This window comes from Lagopus muta, chromosome 6 (assembly GCF_023343835.1).
Source record: "Lagopus muta isolate bLagMut1 chromosome 6, bLagMut1 primary, whole genome shotgun sequence".
Lineage (NCBI taxonomy): Eukaryota > Metazoa > Chordata > Aves > Galliformes > Phasianidae > Lagopus > Lagopus muta.
In genome coordinates this window covers 8112546-8126341 of record NC_064438.1, presented here as the reverse complement: position 1 = coordinate 8126341, position 13796 = coordinate 8112546, and the positions used below count along the sequence as shown (strand labels likewise).

General features: G+C 38.5%; 1 protein-coding gene across 3 annotated transcripts in view; it reads left to right on the top strand.

The window, feature by feature from the left end:
* The window catches only part of USP47 (ubiquitin specific peptidase 47), a 55144-nt gene extending 41451 nt beyond the window's left edge, over positions 1-13693 (top strand). For all 3 annotated transcript variants that reach the window (XM_048949943.1, XM_048949942.1, XM_048949941.1), the window contains 9 exons: positions 55-835; positions 2832-3007; positions 3182-3262; positions 4375-4490; positions 5490-5608; positions 7043-7173; positions 8786-8833; positions 8919-9049; positions 9662-13693. In XM_048949943.1, the coding sequence (XP_048805900.1) occupies positions 55-835; positions 2832-3007; positions 3182-3262; positions 4375-4490; positions 5490-5608; positions 7043-7173; positions 8786-8833; positions 8919-9049; positions 9662-9836 (1758 nt within the window). In that variant the 3' untranslated portion in view covers positions 9837-13693. The remainder of the gene's footprint in view (positions 1-54; positions 836-2831; positions 3008-3181; positions 3263-4374; positions 4491-5489; positions 5609-7042; positions 7174-8785; positions 8834-8918; positions 9050-9661) is intronic.
* The last annotated feature ends 103 nt before the right edge of the window (positions 13694-13796 follow it).

The following is a 13796-nucleotide window of genomic DNA, read 5'->3' as shown; positions in this document are numbered from 1 at the left end:
TTCTATTATGTAATGTAATGCTACCTGGTAAAACCACTGTTATTTTATGTTTAGGTATTTATTGAAAGTTCAGAGTCTTTAGATCGTCACGTGGCATATACAGATTCTCACTTATGGAAACTTCTGGATCGTCATGCAAATACAATCAGGCTGTATGTCTCGTTACCAGAGAAGTCGCCTGGATCTCAGTTTAGACAATCCGTTTATCAGAAGACTGGTGCAGATTTGGGCAACTTGGATGAAGCCTGTGAAAGGGTAAAAGGACCTGCAGGCAACATGAAATGCGTTGAGGCAATTCTGGAAGAAAGCACTGAGAAGCTTAAAAGTTTGTCCCTGCAGCAGCAGCAACAGGAGGGTGATAATGGAGACAGCAGCAAAAGCACAGAAGCCAGCGATTTTGAAAATATCGAATCCCCTTCAAATGAAATAGACTCTTCAGCATCGGTAGAAAACAGAGAACTTGAAAACCAAATTCAGATTTCTGATCCAGAGAATCTCCAGTCTGAGGAACGGTCGGATTCAGATGTAAATAATGACAGGAGTACGAGTTCGGTGGACAGCGATATCCTCAGTTCTAGTCACAGCAGTGATACTCTATGCAATGTGGACAATGCCCCGATTCCCTTGGCTAATGGACTTGATTCTCACAGTATCACAAGTAGTAGGCGATCAAAAGCAAATCAGGGGAAGAAAGAAACCTGGGACACGGCGGAAGAAGATTCTGGAACAGACAGCGAATATGATGAAAGCGGCAAGAGTAGAGGAGAAACACAATATGTGTACTTCAAGTCAGAACCCTACACTGCAGATGAAGGTTCAGGAGATAGGCAGAAATGTATGTATCTTTGTCTACTATCGTGTGCCTTAAATGCTAGTGAAGTTTAGTTTATTTTTTAATTTGTATGCTCCTTCAAGTCTAATTGCAGTTTTGAAAAACGTGTTTTTATGTCAAATTAAAGCTAATGAAAGTGCGAGGGGTGAGATGTGCCAGGTTCAGTTACAAGCAGACAATATCAGTTAGGTTTTCAGTGTACTTAAGCACTGTCTTTTCTTCCTAAGAACATGTTACATCTGTCTGTGATGCATCTGTTCTCCTCCTGGTGAAGGTATTTTCTGGAGAAGTTGAATTATCTTGCAGTGAAAGGAAAGTCATTTTATGTGCTGAGGATGGTTTGGCTGTTTCAGAACGTGGTTAATTACTGTGATTCGCAGAGCAATAATTCTATTAACATTTCAGTGAAGCTGAAAAATCCAAATCATTCTACCTGATGAAAATTCAAGTATGCTTTACGTTTATCAGTTAATTCAGTAGACTGTTGCTTTTATATTAATTGAAACGCAGAAGGTAAAAGAAGCATGTGGCATATGTGAGAATGGTGGTGTGCGTTCAGTATGAGAGATCTTATGGTCATAAAGATGATAAATTATTCAGAAACAGCAGTCAGTGGCTCTGTATGTTTTATGATTAACAGAAGAAAGATTAACGGCTGGATGTAATAAAACCTTTGAAAGGCTTAACACTGAATCCAGAAATCCTGATGTTAGAATAATAGATAAGGATTCAATCTTATTAATGAAGTGAGAATGTTTCTTTAATAAAAATTGCACTGAGAGAAATTTTAGTGAAGCTGTTACAAGAGTTTAAAAAAAAAAGCAAACCATCTCATGGAAGGGGTGGATTGGGAAGACTTCTCTTTGTTGCTACTCTTGCTTGAACTGCTTGAATTTTCCCTTTTTTTGGTAGGTCTGGTTAAATGCAGATGTTATTTAGGGTACCTTTGGCACGTTTTGTGGTGCTCTGTATGAATGGACATCTGAAAGCTTTTCTTAGTACAGCAGCATGGAGGGGTTTTTATAACTCAGTCAACTACTGTTCATATAGCAAATTCTGTTGTACACTATGGCTGTGTTGGACTCAGTGGAAATAAAAAGTACTCAGTGTTGTGGTTTACCCCAGTGGGCAGCTCAGCACCACACGGCTGTTTGCTCATTCGCCCCCTCCCAGTAGGATGGCAAAGAATAACTTGTGGGTTCAGATTAAAAACAATAATAATAAGAGTAATAATATAATAGATATTTACAGAACAGGTGATGCACAGTGCAATTGCTCACCACCTGCCAACTGATTAGCAGCCAGTCCCTGGGCAGCAGCTGTCCCTGTCCTGGCCCATTCCCTTTGGTTGTATTTAATTATTTTCACACGATGTCATACAGTATAGAATATCCCTGCTCCTCAGCTCCCTTGCTGGCAAGACAATATGAAAAACTGAAAACTGCAGTATCCTTGGCCTTCTGAAGCTGCCACTCAGCAACAGCTAAGCCATCAGTGTGTTATCAGCATTGTTTAGCTCCGAAAGCCAAAATATGGCATACCAAACACTAAAGGAAAAATCAACTCTGACCCTCTTGAAACCAAGACAGCGTAGTTTGTGGTTTATATCCAAACTACATATATTAAGAAACACGATTTCTAAAGGCAAGTTACTTATGTTCTAGAATATTATGCAACCAGAATATTTTGTAAACACAAAACTATTCAGTGTGAAAAGTCCTTAATCTAGACTTGAGCTTGCCTTGTGATACCATGTGACATTCCAAAATAGAGTTATAACCAACCCTTTTCATTCTGAAAATGTTGCTGTTAGAAAAATAGGGCAGTTTGGAACTGCTGTGTCTTCAGGAGTATCAACCCATAAACATTTCAAATGCAACAAAGCTCGTACAAGTTACAGGAATGCCCTTTATAATCAGTAGGTTTATATATATGAAAATAAGACTGCATTTTTTTACTATGAGTGCTCCGTGCTAATTTCATCTTCATTTTTGTTTAGGGTTGGTGGTGCACGTTGATAAAAGAATTACACTGTCTGCCTTCAAGCAACAGTTGGAGCCTTTTGTTGGAGTTCCATCGTCTCACTTCAAAGTCTTTAGAGTTTATGCCAACAATCAAGAGTTTGAGAGTGTTCGGCTCAGTGAGACACTTTCATCATTTTCTGATGACAACAAGGTTATTCAGATCTTATTTTGGAAAAAAAATGCATTGGTACAATATAGCCAAGTTTAAGATAATAACTGCAACTTGTTGTTAGTTGCTGGTTTAAATCGTTGCTTTAATCTTGGTATTGTTACCAAATGTGATTTTGATTGTAATGCCACTTCTAACACTACTTTATCTTTACAGATAACTATTAGACTTGGAAGAGCCCTTAAGAAGGGTGAATACAGAGTCAAAGTCTATCAGCTTTTGGTAAATGAACCAGAGGTAAGGAGTTGTAAATGAGATTGATTAATAGTGATTTATGAAAATTATACTAAGTGCTGTGGCACTTGGATTTTCCTCAGAAACCTTGCTAAAAAGAACCCTTTTTTCTGAGCTTTTCTGCAGCTTTCCCTAGATTAAGAAAGGGAATTTCAGGCTATTTTTTTTTCATGTGCCTTAGAATATGCAGTTGGAATGTGATCTGCAGCCTTTCACATCTTTATTTCTGCAGTATAAGTAGAGGACAAACAAAGATCGCTCCTTGTTTTCCTTAAATGTGTTTAGTTATGTAGTACTCTTTACAAATAAAAACTGTCCTGGCTTCTTGTTGCTGTTTTCATTAATAGGAAACAAATAGAACTTGCTGCAATCATGCAGGGCAGGTGGTGGCTGTAGGCAGGTGCCTATCCCTTCTGCACAGGGCAGTCCTAAAGGAGTGTAGAAACAAAAATACCTTGCAGTAATACGGCTCACTTGCTTGTAGCATCTTTTGAGATGTGGAAAGTTGATCTCATTATACAGATAGGAGTCTTCAAAAGTTGATGTAATGTGCATCTTAATTTCTGATTTCATGGTTTGCACCAAACTGCAGAATGTATATATATTAATAAAGGAAAAGCATATGGTACTGAAACTGAACTATTTAAGCAGACGGTGAGAGTAGTCCAAGAATAACTTCCAGTCGTGGTGTTCTGGCCTATCTGCCCAGTGTAAGCCAAGAGAGTGGCATATTTATCATCCTGTGGCTTATTTATCTTGAAAGCTCTTTCATCAGCACTTTCCAAATTGTTTGAAATGTTAATATAATGGCAGCAATTAGTAATAAGGGAACCTGATGCTACTTCTGCAGTGGCATGCATTTGGTAGTTTTTGGGGGGCTTGTCAAAGGGTGACTGCACTGCAATTGAATCCTGATTTTAATCAGTCTTGTTTATAGAAAATAATTATTTTGCGAGGTGAGTGGGACTGGCCTCAAGGGCAGAGACAAGGTTAGAAGACAAATTACTTTTTTCTATTAGTTCTATTTTATATAATATATAAATTTATATATATAATCATTAATAATATGTGTTATCAATAATTTCTCTAATGTTTTCTATTTGCCATGTTCCCAGCCATGCAAGTTTCTTCTAGATGCAGTTTTTGCTAAGGGAATGACCGTCCGGCAGTCCAAAGAGGAGCTGCTCCCTCAGCTTCGAGAACAGTGTGGCCTGGACTTAACAATTGACAGGTAAAGATTTTGCAACCAGGGCTGAAGTTAAATGACTAAATATTACTTTAAAGTGTGTATCTTTTCTCTTGTGGGAAGGAAGAATATTAGCAAAGGAGCGGAAATAAGTTACTGTGGTGTTTAAATCCATTTGTGAATTGTGAAAAGAATTAACTTCACCATTTTTTGGCTTCTATTCCATGTAAAATGATAGAGGGAATTGTATCTACCTTGAAATGTCTGTGTGCAAAATGACTACAGGTTTAGATGAAAGAAATGTTAGTTTTATTCAGAAAGAAGAGCATTAAGTAAATCTGTTCACATAAAAAAGAATAAAGTAGTAAAAACGTTTCCTGTTGAGAAAAGGAGTAAAAATGTAGATCTGGACCAGGTAATTTCTACTTATGTCACTATGACTTGGCCAAAGGATTTTTGTCTGCCACACTTGTATTGTGTTGCCTAATGCTGTATGTGCTCCTGGGCACATAACAGTATTTGGCTTCTGTGTATAGAAGCCATTCTTATTAGTGTTCTGCTTGTCTTTATTTCCATTTTAGTTGTTCATACCAGTATTTGGTTGCATCTGAATAAAGCTCATGCTTTTATCGTGTGTATTGATGCAGTAGAACCAAGAATGTAAACCAGATACCAGTCTTCCATACTAATCTCTCCACACAAAAACAACAAAAAAGGAAGGGATAACTTTTGGAAGGTTCTGGTGGTACTCTGCCTATGCTGCATAGGAAGTTGCTTTCTTCCTCCAAGCTCTTATGAATTTCTTGCTCTGAGCAAGCATGTGCAGGCTTGTTTTCTTTGATTGATGCTGCACTACCAGACTGGTGGCAGCATGCTGTCAGGAATATCTCAGGATGTTAAAATTACTGCTGCTAAGCCTTACCTACCCTCATGTGAATGAGTTGCATTTCAGTTCCACCAAAAGAAAAAAAAAAAAAGCAATGTTCCATTTGTAACTCCATGACACTGTTAATTGGTTGAATTTCCTCTGTCATTTACTTACAGGTTTCGTCTACGGAAGAAAACCTGGAAGAACCCAGGGACTGTGTTTCTGGATTATCATATCTATGAAGAAGATATCAATATTTCAAGCAATTGGGAGGTTTTCCTAGAAATACTTGATGGTAATAATTATACAGAAAGTGAAGATCATGGTAGAGCTTTTATTTAGAGAACAGTAGAAAATGCAATTCCCTTCTTTTTTCATGCAAGACTAATAAAACTGATGTGTGTTTTCAAGGGTAACTTAAGGGAGAAAGTTAGTCCGTGCTGCTTTTTCTCTGCCATTTCTCATCACGTACAGATAAGGAATGTAGATTGCATTTGTTCAGAAACTTTTTCACAAGCATGCATGCTTCAGGAAGTCCAACATAACTGTTGCTCCAGTACCGTGAGCTCTTTTGGACAAGTGGTGAATGATGGTATTTTTAGTTTCAGCAATTATGTCAAAACATGAAAGATATTGAAATGAACATTGGAGGTTCTGCAGTCCTGCAGGTGGACTGGAAATATGTATCGGCTCACACCTGAATTGTTGTTGGAGGAGCATAAAGGCAACTGCTTTAAAGTTCTGTCAGCTCTTGTTTCATCTTGTTTTTCAGCTAAGCACGTTAGTCAAGTAAATAATGTGACTTAGAGCATTTTACAGCTAATTTCCTTGGAATAGTGGGTTTATGTCCTGTCACTGTTACATGCGTATTTAAATTGTTCTGTGGTTCTGAAAGAAGCTTAGATAATTGCTTCAGACATGCCAAGAAGGATTTAATTGATTGTACCTTCATTTTGGACAACAGCTTAAGTGTTGAAAGGTAGCACAAACACAGTCACAGAATTGTAGAAGATGTTTAGAAGCTTGAACAGTGGTGGTTTCATGGACCACAAGCACATAATAGTAGACATAAATGTTGAAGTTGTGTATTCTATAGGCAAAATTAAATTTTAAACCAGTTTAGAAGTGGTAACATCAGCCCTTTTGTATTATTTATGCTTATTTGATTGTGATGTTCATGGCATTACCCTGTCCACCAGAGAAAGCCCTGGTATAAGAAATCTGGAGGCAATACATATTTTAAAGGTGGTAGGTGTAAAGCAGACTTCAGTAACAAGTGTGTAGTTAGTGCGTGAAAGCTAGAAGTGAAATGTGAAAAGCTCTACTTTGAGAAAAGTAAAGCACTTGAATAATTACCAGATTGCAGAGGAAGGCTGTGCAAATGCAAGATCAGAAGGTCAGCCTCTGACTGGGTGTTTGGGTATTTTGTGTGTGACTAAGCTGGATGGAAGAACACATCCTGCAGAGGAGTACACAGCACTGCCTGTAAGGGATATTGTCTATGGCAGATTGCTTGAAATTAAGTCCGAGTCCCACTTTTCCTGTTGTTTCTCCTCTTCCTTAGTAGGCTGCCTGCAGCATTTTCACAGTTACGTAATGTTTAACGGGCAGTTTGTGTGTGTGTGTAATGAGCCTTCAATACCTGAGTGTGCATTTGCTATGGGTAACCCCTAATTTTAAATGAGCCACTTTGTGATGTTAATGTCATAAACTTTCTTCTCTTTCTAAGGAATAGAAAAGATGAAATCCATGTCACAACTTGCAGTTTTATCAAGACGATGGAGGCCATCAGAGATGAAGCTAGATTCCTTCCAGGAAGTAGTGCTAGAAAGCAGCGGTGTTGAGGAATTAAAAGAAAAGGTAAAGTCTACAAACCATGCAAGTTTCTCATGGTTTCTGAATGTCTTATTCATGTCTTCTGTTGGGAAGCATGGCAATATCATGACTTTAGTACTTTTTTTCCTCCTAAGACCAGAACTTTTCAACAGGCAAGCGTGTGTGCCATACTAGCAGAAGTCTAGAGTGGGGAGTGTGTTTTATAATGGGGCTATTTGATTAATTTGGTTTATCAAATGGTTCTTAGAAATGATTGTTTACATATAGGAATACTAAGATGGAAGAAGGACCTCTTAGATGTTGATGTCAGCAAAAATCCTGTTATCAAGGCAGCCAGTCTTAATTCAGATATTAATAGCAGGATTTTTTGTATAGGCTGGAAAGAGGAGCATCATTCAGCTTTCATCTTCATTTTTATCTGAAGAGGAAGTCAGCTTTTCTTGTGTTTCTTAAGAAATAAAAAGTTGCAGGGAGCAACTTGAAAGCCTCTGTAAAGGAATGCTGCTAATTCTTTTGGACACACCAGTATGATAAATTTGAATTTGACATCTGTAGTAACAGAGGTGTTCATCCAGATCTTTTCTGCTAGCCAAATTATCAGCAGATAGTAGGGCTGATATATTTCAGAAATTTGCTGGGTTTGGTTAGTATTTGTTGAGTTAATCTTGTTTGCTAAGGAAATGAGAGTTGGAACCTTAAGCTGGCTATTAGTCTGCTCTTTTTAGTTCAGCATACCAGAAGAGCTGAGGCAAGAATCTTAGAAATGAAATCCCCAAATTTTGGGGAAATAATCAGCCATGGATAAAAACAAATCCAAGTTAATATCTGCGCTGCCCTGGAGACAAGGCTGCAGCCTGTCTTTGAGTTAAGGCCAAGGCAGTGCTGAGTCTGTGTGCACCATGAGATTGCTCAGCAGATACCTAACGGGTGGGAGTCAAGTGGATGGGGACAGCCTCTTTTCAAGTGATGGAACAAGGGGAAATGGGAACAAACTGATACACAGGAAGGTCCATGTGAACATGAGGAAAATCATCTTTACTGTGAGTGTCACAGAACACTGGAATGGCTGTGGAGTCTCCTTCTATGAAGACACTCAGAACCTGCCTGGACCACCTACCTGTGTGCCCTGCAGTAGGGAACCTGCTTTAGCAGGTGGTTGGACTCCATGATCTCTGCAGGTCCCTTCCAAGCCTTATCATTCTGTGATTATGGTAGGAAGTGTGGTGTATGTAGATGAGGTTAAGGCATCCGTATTTTACAGCTTCATGCGCTTCCCTCCTTGACTGTAATAGTCTTCATTTGATACAGAAAGGAAACTGCTGGACCTAAAGATTTAACTCAAGGCAGTTGGTGACTTTGTGTCGTGGACTCTATTAATTGTTTTTATTTTATTGTTGCCTTGCTATGAATTCAGGAATGTGATGAAACTGCCACACAAAGTGTCACTGGTGTGACACGTTGGTAATTTCAAAAGTTCTGGAAGTGTGCACTTTGTCACTGTCATTTTGTACTAACACTTTACATCATGTGACAACTTGAGTATGTTAGCTTCTAGATTTGGCAGGTCTGTGGATTTGTGTAGATTTGTGCATAATGTTGTAGAATAGTACTTACATCCATTTTTTTCACTTCACAGCTGAGTGAATTAAGCGGAATACCCTTAGAAAATATTGAGTTTGCAAAGGTAAGATCTTTCTTTTGTTTTCCTCTGCATTTAATTGGTGTATGTGATTGTGTAACTTTTTCATCCGCAATTGCTTCCTTCTCAGGGTAGAGGAACGTTTCCATGTGACATTTCTGTCCTAGAGATTCACCAGGACTTGGACTGGAATCCTAAAGTATCGACACTGAATGTCTGGCCTCTGTACATTTGTGACGACGGTGCAGTAATATTTTATAGGTACGTACTTTATTACAGATAGTAGTGCATAAAATCTGTGCTTAAGATTTGAGGGGTGATGCAATCAACAGAAGCTTAAACATTCTATTTGTTTTCTTAAAGGAGAAATGCTTGTGTAAGAGGATTGAGAACATGGAACTGTAATATTTGGGCTTCTCAGCTTCATACAAACCTGACTACTAACTGTTTGGGTTTGCTTGTTTTAAGAAAATAAACAGTGTTCCCTTTTACTCAATTCTCTTTCTCAAGTCAGTGCTAAATACAAAATTGCTGTTCTTGAGTGTATCTGAATTTCCTCTAGCTGTTGGTGTTGTGATGGAGTCATAAGAACAGTCATAATTATTCACAGAGAGTAAGTATAATCAGGTAGATGGAATATAGTCTTGGTTCTTGCTGTTTTCTGCTTGGTCTACTGTAGGAATACTGAATAAAAAGCAGGCTCGGATTAATATTAGTCACTGGAGAAGAGAAGCATTTGTGTGGAACGTTATGTTTAGTTCTCTTTTTGGTTTGGTTTTTTTACTAAGCTGCACCAGCAGGGGAGAACTAAAGAAATCTAATCACTATTGTAGTTAATTGAACGTAGATTTTTAACATGTGTTTTCATTTTAGGGATAAAACCGAAGAATTAATGGAATTAACAGATGAACAGAGAAACGAACTGATGAAAAAAGAAAGCAGCAGGCTCCAGAAAACTGGACACCGGGTAACCTACTCTCCTCGTAAAGAGAAAGCACTAAAAATTTATCTGGATGGAGCACCAAATAAAGATTTGATTCAAGACTGATATTTGCTATAGCATTTTCCCTGGGGAATTTTTTTTGTTTAAAATAAGAAGGTTCACTACTACTGTGTAGTGCCATTACGGCAGGACGCTCATTAGGTGTAAAGCGCTGACACCAGCACTGATTGGGCTGTGCTACCAATCAGCAGCACAGTGCCCTGTTGGGTCGCTGTTTGACTTGGAATCATATTGTGCACTATAGTCAAATGTACTGTAAAGCTAAAAGGGATGTGCAAATAAAAGATTAGAACTACAAAATGGGTGGGGAGGGAAACGAGTGGAAATTTTTGAGGACAGTGTGCACATAGTAGCTAGTGAAACTAGCCTCAAACAGGATATCATAGCTTAATAATAAAAGCTGTGCAAAGGCCATGAAAGAATCCTTTTTTTGTTTGTTTCACTGATACACACATTACCTCATCAGAGAGTCTGAAGCATATGTTAACACCTGGGTTCTAAAAAGCAGCGAAAAGGGGTTGAAGATGTGATGGAAGTGCTGCAGTTGTGAGGTCTGGGAATACTCTTCCATGAAACAGGTGGTCTCAGAGGTTTGTCTGAAGCGGCCAGCAGGTGTTGGTTCTTTTTGCAGAAGCGCTGTTGTAAGGTAAACTGGTTTTTAGCAGGTTATGGAAGCTGGTGAGCAGCTCTATGATATTTCATCCAATGTGTAAATAAAATTTGCCCTGTCCATATAACAGAACTGCAGTTCAGCTGTTTTCCATGGTATTTCTTTTCGCATATCACCATCCATTGAGTTTGAAAATGTAGTTGCCTATTTAAATTTGTATTCATTTTGTTTGACAGTGCTGGGTACCTTAGGGTTGTATTTCTCCTTGTTAATTAAGCTTTCGTTCTGTTTTAGCTACTTTTTGTACATCTTGTTTTTGAGACTATTACAAGTTTGCTTCTTCTCCACCCATTGAAATTCATTTTATGTTTGCCTGGATTTGATTCCATAGCTATATGTAGTTAAGTACTGGGGCAACCTTTAACACCTCGGCATATAAACTTGGTAGTTCAGGTTGTGATGCAGAGATTGATGCAGTCAACATGATGTCCTTGCAAAGCCTAGGAACAGCCATTTTTTTTGCTTTGGTCCATAAAGATCAATAGAGAACAATTCTCCTTAGTTTTTGGAAAAGCACCTAATTTATAACAATCAAACGATTTTGGTAAACTTTTTCATGCCAGATGCTGTTTACAACAATGAACATGCCAATAAAACATTTGTTCATTCTGTTGTGTTTTATTCATTAAATGCTGTGGGTTTTGTTTGAAGAATGTCAGAATTACTTCATGGAAATGTGCTTTCCCAAGGCAATGTCAGAATTGTAAGCCTGTTTGTATATGTGTGTCTATTCACACACACTCCATACCCAGTATTATGAGAAGCATTTTGTAGCCTCTCTGCTGTTCCTCCAGGCTTATTTTCACACTGCGTTTTTAAGTTTCCTTGCTAGCATTGAATTCCTTCCCAGTAAAATTGTTAGGCTCCAAATATGGCTGGCAGCTACATTTTGCTACAGAGAGAAAAAAGGAGTCTGAAGAACTGAATGTTCAGTTTTCTGATTGCTGGGGCACAGCAACATGAAGAGCCTGAGGAATCTAGCAGCTCGAGAGCCAGACACTGCATGGAGGAATCCCCTCATTCTTCCTTTTTTTTGACCTGTACAACATCATCTCTGATATAAACGAGTGGGAAGCAGAGGAAGCATAGAGTGGGCATCATCCGGTAGGTAGAGCAGCTTTGTTAAGCTTCCAACTATGTATGTTCAGACTGCCCCATGTATCCTGAGTTGTTGGAAGAGGAACAAGTATGGCTAAGAAAAGAATTCCAATGACTGCTTAGTCCTTAGCCACATTTGGGAAGCTTCAGTTGAACACATTCCTTTGAAGTTCATTGTAAACCTGTAAGTCTTATAAAAGTCTCGATGAGATGCCCCTCAGGCCTCCATAATTTCCTGTTCAGAGGTGAACTTCCTTCTGTGTAAGCGTATTGGAATACGTTCTGGATTGTTTGGGGGGACTTTTCAGCGTTTCCTTTACGTTCTGATCATTTTGAGTTTGCATTTTAAAGAAACAAAAGGCCCTTGAGTTTCTAATTAAATTAGTTATATGGAGATTTGATTAATAGCAATACATATTATTAGGGACTGGGGCATTGGGAAACTTGAAGGGAGAATTACATCTTCCTTCTTAAGTAGGGTAATATTTAAGGGTAGTCTTTGCTCTCTTGAAGTGCCACTTTAGACCAGGGAAATCACAGTGAAATTTCATTGTATGGATAAATTGTCTGTAAAGAACAGGAATTTCAAATTTTAGTTTTAGGGACAGAGAGGAAAGGTAAATGAGAACCGCGTCAGAGAGCATGTGTGTGTGTATGAGTTGGTGTGAGAGTTGGTGGTGGAAAAGATTCCATAAACCGAAAGGCTGTTCTGATTAAATATCCTTCTTGTTCCTAGTGAAAACAATTCACATGGATTCCAACACCCCAGGAATTTGTTGAAAGTCTTTTACAGACCAGAAGTAGTGAGAGTCTTGAAGGCTAGCGTGCAATCAGCAACTGCTCGTTAATTCACTGGTACTTGCTGTTCAGATTCCCTATAAGCAGTAGGGGATGCTATTTGGGAAGAAGCTCTGAGAACACGTGGCTGGAGCTTCGTGACATCTTTCAGCATGTTCAGTAATGGATGGTGAGATCAATACTCCTAAGAGTCATTAACAGTGGAAGAACCATTGTAGCAAACCATTGAGATGGCTGAGAGTCAGTGAAAGAAATCAGATTTTACTCTAGCTTGATACAGATTTCTTAAATCAACAGTGTTAAAATGGTAATGCTGATACGTGTACCACAGATTAATACCTAGAAGTATATTAAAAACAGTAACCACTTCTTAAAGAATCTTCTCTGGATACAGACAGTGAAGAGGGAGAGGCATGACTCAAAACACAAGAAAGTTGTCTCACTGCTTGCTTGAAGTAAGGAGTTTGTGTTCGCTGCTTCTTTATCTCCCAAGGCTAAGTGATGGAGTAGAGTGTATAGAACCCTTAATTAATAGTGTATAGAACCTTAATTGGAATTACCCTAAGGGGTCTGTTCATAAAGAATGCTGCCATATGTATTTAGGCACTGCATTTAGTTACAAGGCATAGCTTATTTGCAACTGCAGCTGTATTCCTATGTATGTCTGTATATAACGTTTATTCAGCGTAGAAAAGAAAATCTGTATGCTTTGTATTTAGCCTGTTTGGCTCTTCTGCAATTATTAACGCTTCACTTTGACATTGAGAGACAAAGCCCTAAACTGCCAAGTTGAAAACTCCTGTCTAGAAGCCAGTTATGTGTATGTACAGATATGTAAACACCATTTGTTGTTTATGCAGAAAATCCTGTAGGCTACTTTCCTAATAGTAGGACCTCATGCAGTGGAAGAATCCAAGGCCTACTCCATGTGGAAGGGCAGAACTCAAGGGACGCTCTGCAACTGTAGAACAGTGGTTCTTATAGTGAAGTTTGATGCTGAACATACGACTTGCATTATACACAAAAGAAAAAGGAAGGAGCTCTGAGTACGTTCATCATGAAGGGTAAGCATCCCTTCTTTCCGTCCTTCTGGTGATGTGGCACCCAAAATTGTACGTTGCAGCTTCACCTATCATATTTTATTTAAAAAGAAAAGAAAAACAATTGCTGAAATTGGAAACTGATGCGGTATAAAGTGGTTCTTAGTCCAGAAAAATAGCTCCAAGTGTGTGTACAAGAAATCCTTAGAAGTTGTTTCTGTAGTCGCTAATAACTTGAAATTATGTATGCTTAATGTGTTTTTTAATGAGTACAAGTACTGATACGTTTATTTCTGATGTACAAGCAAAAGTATTAATCCGAGGAAACACTGATAGCTTTCTCATTTGTCTTTGATGGGAGGTTTGGTCCAAAGATTGAATTCAACATGAGTTTGAACA